This window comes from Ictalurus punctatus, chromosome 9 (assembly GCF_001660625.3).
Source record: "Ictalurus punctatus breed USDA103 chromosome 9, Coco_2.0, whole genome shotgun sequence".
NCBI classification, from domain to species: domain Eukaryota; kingdom Metazoa; phylum Chordata; class Actinopteri; order Siluriformes; family Ictaluridae; genus Ictalurus; species Ictalurus punctatus.
The window spans coordinates 4,472,501-4,478,306 of record NC_030424.2 but is presented as its reverse complement, the minus strand read 5'-3'; the positions used below and the strand labels follow the sequence as shown (position 1 = coordinate 4,478,306).

Sequence of the window (5,806 nt, the reverse complement as noted above, 5' to 3'; positions counted from 1 at the left end):
TAATAAACAGTGTGTAATGTTTAGCGCCACCTGCTGGCTGTGAAGTTTAAATATGACACACTGCACCTTTAATAATACTAAAGGTAACATAATACAGTACATTCTAACACTTTGAATTAATAACAGTTTTTCCCTTAAGTGTGTTTCATTTTCATTTTTTAAATATCTTTGTGCTTAGTAATGCATTGAAGATGAAACATGTGGGGATTAATAAACTGCACCGCTCAGTGGAATCTCTGATGAGCTTCTGTTTCTGGTATGAATTGCAGCAGTTGGAGCTCCAACAGGAACATTTTCATTAAATAACATCAGAGCTGGTTTATTAGAGCAGCTCCGACTCGCCCTGGTAATGATACTGACAGATAAAGAGTTACACAGTGTAGTGCCCTGATGTGTAGTGTAGCTCTAATGGGGCTTTTTTAAAATCAGAAATCAGGATAAAATCAGTGATGCTTTTAGTTAAAGTACAATTTTATGAGTTCAGGTGTTTTACAAGGAACAGCAGACAGGAGGATTGATTTTAGTGTGTGTGTGAGTGTATGTTATTAACACTACATTCAGCTTTACATCACTTCTATACAGTGCAGAAATAAAGCTGATCTGACACAACAGACAGGTCATTTACTTTCTTTCTGAAAAACAGCATTATAAACGGGACATTAGGCAAACAATGAAGAGTGGCATCTCCATGGTTACCGCGGGTCATCAAGGGTCATCATGCTAACAAACTCTCTGTAGAAGACAAGCTGTTTATCAGGATCGAGAGCAGCCGAGAGCATTTCATCCATTTCCTCCTGAGAGAACGGCTCTCCTGTGTGTGTGTGTGTGTGTGTGTGTGTGTGTGTGTGTGTGTGAGAGAGAGAGAGAGAGAGAGAGAGAGAGAGAGAGAGATGAGCAGGCCATCAGACAGAGAGAGAAGTGTACTATGTGTGTAGAGAGTGTTTACCTTCCTGTGTGAGATACTTGGTGAGATCTTTTGGTTCCAGATGTCCATTCTTCTGCTCGTCCAACACCTGAACCCACACACACATGCGCAAACAAACACACACACACACACACACACACACACACACACACACACACACACAGAATATATTTATTATCAGTGTTACAGGTGTGTCAATGGCGCACAGATGTACTTGAGATTTACAAATTGATGAGAAAGTGAACATGAGTGTGAGAATGGACGTGGGAGTAGAGTGTAGATGTGAGAGAGACCTCAAACGCCTGTAGGAGTAAATCTTCAGGAATAGGACGAAACCTACACCCAAAGAGAGACAGAGAGAGAGAGACGGACAGAGAGACAGAGAGAGAGACAGATGAAGGAGAGATTATTAGCAGCACAGTGTAGTGATCAGTGGTTTATTGTGGATTCTAAGGGATTTTGTAATAAATAAAGTTTCAATCTGACTGAAACAGCAGCTGAACTCTCTGTAATAAACACTGTATTTAATAAACCTCACACTTGTTTTTGACAATAAACACTGCAGTAGGCTGAACCTGTGTGTGTGTGCGCGCGTGTCTCACTTGTTGTCCATTAATATTTTGGTCATGACAGGAAGGAATTTCTCAAAGCGGATGAATCCACTCGCCTCCTCTTCCTCTATCTGCACATACACGCACACAGTTCATAATCTCGAACACGGTCATAAAGTAATAAAGTAATAAAAAATAGTAATAAACATTACAAATGCAGAAACGTCACTCTGACCTCAGCAATGATGTCATGTAGCTCCGCCTCAGTGGGAAAACAGCCGAGTGAACGGATTATAGTGCCAATCTCTCTACACACACACACACACACACACAGAGATACACATTTTATTTGTGTTCCACTGTATGTGCTTTAACCCAACGATAATCAGAAACAATAATGAATAATGCAAATGCAGATGTGTGTGTGTGATGTACCTGACGTCCACAGTGTGATTAGATTCATGATCAAACACATCGAATGCAGAGCTGATTCTCCTGTGCAGCGTGGGCACCACAGCTCCTGTACACACACACACACACACACACGCACGCACGCACACACGCACACTGAATGCTGATAATGCTGATCTTTCCAACAACAATATACACCTTTAATATTACATTTATTACATAATATTACATATAATATAACAGTTATTTAAAAGTTAAATTAAATAACACAAAACTTTAATGTCATTCATTGGGAACAGAATGTAAGAATGTAAGAGTTTGTGCTTTGACAAAACCCTCTTTTACTACTGATTACATTCTGTAAAGAGATATGATCAATTCTAGTTTATATTAATTATTATATTATATTATATTAATTACCAGCTTACTGAGACATCAACAAATAAAACAGCAGAAAACAGACAATACATTAAAGGGTTCAAATGGAAAAATTTCCTTCCTGTAACAACTCTATTCTAGTTTATTATTATTATTATTATTATTAATAATAATAATAATAATTATTATCATTATTATTATTATTATTATTATTATTATTATTACACCGCATGTATATCCACACCGACTGTTGCAGCTGTTAGTAATGTAAACGTGATTATTTTTTCTGTTTGGAAATGTAATTATGATGTATTCTGATTGTCTGTTAATTCATTAACTCAGTATAAACATCTGAGTTACTGAATTTACACACGTGAGTTTACACATCTTTAAACTAATAACTTTCTCCAGTTTAAAGTTGTGCTCTTACCTGCAGAGTCATCCTCCATGACGGACGCTCCGGTTGCTAGGATACAGAAATACACCGCAGTATTCTCACGAGAGCTAAAGACACACTGCTTAAATCTCGCGAGAGCTAAAGACACACTGCTTAAATCGCGTGAGAACTAAAGTCACTGCTTAAATATCGCGAGAGTACGTTCCGGTTCTGTTCAGATCCTCAGTAGAAAGATCAGCGCAATACAGAGAATAAACATATAACTGATATTAATGTTTCAGTTGTTAAACCATTATAACAAAGTGAGTTATAATGACTTATATTAAATTAAGATAGAGTATAAAGAGTTTAATAATAAAAACGGAGCTATTTGCTTGGTGTCCTAATGATAAAATGTAAGGAATAAATGAGAAAGTGCTATTAAACATTAATTAAACAAATTAATAATAAATTAATGTTCTGTTCAGGCTAAAACGCGCATTTTAAAAAGTACAGAAGTGAAAATGAAGCCTGTCGGTCTCCCTTTGCTTCACTGCAGTAATACACACTCCAGTATACAATACACCTCTACAACCTGCAGGTTACCAGCTGTGTGTCAGTAGGGGGCGCTATGTGATGAACACAGTTGCAGCAGGAATGTGTGTGTGTGCAAGAGCTGGAGTAAACATGTGAGGATGTCAGGATGGGAGGAGATCGGAGATCTATCCTCCTCCTTCCCTCACTCGTCTTCTGTGTACAGTGTTGGTGGAGGTGTTTATGTAAATGTTATGTAAATTTTATCCAAAGCGCTTTACACTGTGTCTCACTCACCCGTTCACACACACACACACACACACACACACACACACACACACACACACACACACACACACACACACACACACACACCAATTGTAGTAGAGCTGCCATGCAAGGCACTAACTTGCCCTTGGGAGCAACTTAGGTTTCAGTGTCTTGCCCAAGGACACTTCGTCATGTGGAGTCATGTGGGCTGGGAATTGAAACCACCAACCCTACGATTAATGGACAACCCACTCTACCACCCGAGCCACAGCCGCCCCTATGTGTTTATGTGTCCTACATTATATAGTCAATAGGGTGTGTGGACTACAACATGCCCACAGTGGACTGAAGATGTTACTTTGATAAACTGTAGTAAAATCTATTAATGATCCTCACTCATTCAGTTCCATGCATCAGTGTGCTATATAATGCACTAGTATAGGAACATAGACTTGGAACACAAACAGTCATTTAACATTTATTATTATTACAAAATTATTCCTAATGTTCTTGTTCCAAAATAAATAAAAAAAATAATCTGATGAATAAACATGGTCTGTGGTGTGGAGAAGCAGTGCATTGTGGGAAGGTCTTTAGTCCTTTAGTCCTCCAGCAGGATGTCCAGCTCCTCCATCGGGGTTCGGAGTCTCAGCTCCTTCTCCATCAGCAGATCCAAAACCTCCTGCACACGATCAGGGAACAAGCTCACAGCGTCTGTGTACAGCACCTGTACACGTACACACACACACACACACACACACACACACACACACAGGTCAGTATGATGATTAACATGCTATTAATGTTCAGGTGAGTGGAGAAAATGAAGTGCTCACTTTCACCCAGGGGACATGCTGTAGGGCTCTGTAGAAGATTCCTCTTCCTCTCTCTACATCCCCATTACACACCTGTAAACACACGATACTCATCACCACCATCATTACCTTCATCATCATCACCATCATCACTACAACCTTCATCACCACCTTCATCATAATCACTTTTCATCATCATCAAGCTCTACAGTGGAACTAAAATAATCTTCACCATAAAGTTGATGTAGCGTCTCCACAGCAGAGGGCAGTGAGCACCACACTCCGTCGCCACGGCAACCTCAAACAGTGCACGGATGCGGTTGTAAAGGCCGGTTTCCGGAAACACAGGGAGAGACTCAGCTGGGAGACCCGACCTGAACACACACACACACACACACACACATATATATATAAAACTGTAACATCACTGGACTTCATCCAAATCCACATCACATTTACTATCTAGTACACTACTACACAGAATACCCATAATGCCTTGTGCTGCAGATGAAGCTATACAGTGAATGGCGTGTGTGGTTTGGGACATGCCCATACATACCTCAGCACAGCGTCTATCCGTTTCTTCCTCTGCTGTTCGGTTGTTAAGGTGAACAGTCGAGGCAGGATGCTGTGGTTGCCCTTGGTGATGGCGTGTAGGAACCGGCGGGTGTTGGCAGCATTGTAGTGGCGGATGTCGGCCTGTAGGTGGAGCCTCCACAGGGGGGCGCTGTGCGGCAGCAGTGTGAGCGCGTCTCTCAGCGCTGACCTCAGACGCCGCAGTGGAAACACCCTGACACTGGAGTGATGATGTAACAGCGCCACATGCAGGACACACACGGCCTCGCGCTGCTGTGTGCACGTCAGGTTCTCTCTGGCCTGAGTGAACACCGCATCAGCTGCATCTACCCCCAGCGTCAAATACTGGAACAGTCCAAAACAGCCAATCAGAGCACAGGCTTTCTCACATGCCACACCCTCTGATACGGCATGTTCGTAGGCTTTGCGTGCCTTCAGTATGGTTACGGCGCTGATCTCTCCTGTGAAAGGCCTGTATGTGGCACCTTCTGCTAATTTGGTCAGGATGTACACTGCCCGAGAGGAAGTGGCAGAAGTGGGTGTGGCCTTTTCACTTTCAGCCCCGCCCGGACACAGGAGTTCCATTTCTAATTGTGCATAAAGCAGACAGAGGTTGCAGAGGGCGGAGTCATGTAGACCCGAGGCTCTGCCCAACATGAGGGCGGAGTCAAAAACCCTGCGTGCTTCCTCAATGTTTCCTAATAACCACTCGACATGGCCGTACTCACGCCACAGCGACAGAGAGCTGCGATTCTCCTGTTGCTTCAGTAAACGCTTCAATAAACGCTTACTGCGCTTCCCCTGCACCCTAATACACTTCTTACTGCCACTACGCACACACTGCAGCACCTGTAACACACACACACACACACACACACACACACACACGGAGAAGAGAAATCAAATCAGAGAAGATCAGAGGAGATCAGAAATCAGGGAGATCAGAGGGAGACCTTGGGAGGGAGATGAG

The 5,806-nt window shown here is 42.3% G+C and overlaps 2 protein-coding genes across 2 annotated transcripts in view; both read right to left on the bottom strand.

The window, feature by feature from the left end:
• Positions 1-601: 601 nt before the first annotated feature.
• efcab2 (EF-hand calcium binding domain 2) lies at positions 602-2,723 on the bottom strand. The gene is given in 7 exon segments (NM_001200761.1): positions 602-811; positions 947-1,013; positions 1,219-1,261; positions 1,528-1,607; positions 1,712-1,784; positions 1,912-1,996; positions 2,696-2,723. Coding segments are annotated over 7 exon segments (486 nt in total). The 5' UTR covers positions 2,715-2,723; the 3' UTR covers positions 602-692.
• Positions 2,724-3,911: 1,188 nt separating this feature from the next.
• Positions 3,912-5,806, bottom strand: part of nrde2 (NRDE-2, necessary for RNA interference, domain containing) — a 9,028-nt gene continuing 7,133 nt past the window's right edge. The window contains exons 11-14 of the mRNA XM_017476595.3: positions 4,820-5,685; positions 4,493-4,634; positions 4,282-4,353; positions 3,912-4,172 (exon numbers count right to left, since the gene is read on the bottom strand). Of these exons, the coding sequence (XP_017332084.2) occupies positions 4,047-4,172; positions 4,282-4,353; positions 4,493-4,634; positions 4,820-5,685 (1,206 nt within the window). The 3' untranslated portion in view covers positions 3,912-4,046. The remainder of the gene's footprint in view (positions 4,173-4,281; positions 4,354-4,492; positions 4,635-4,819; positions 5,686-5,806) is intronic.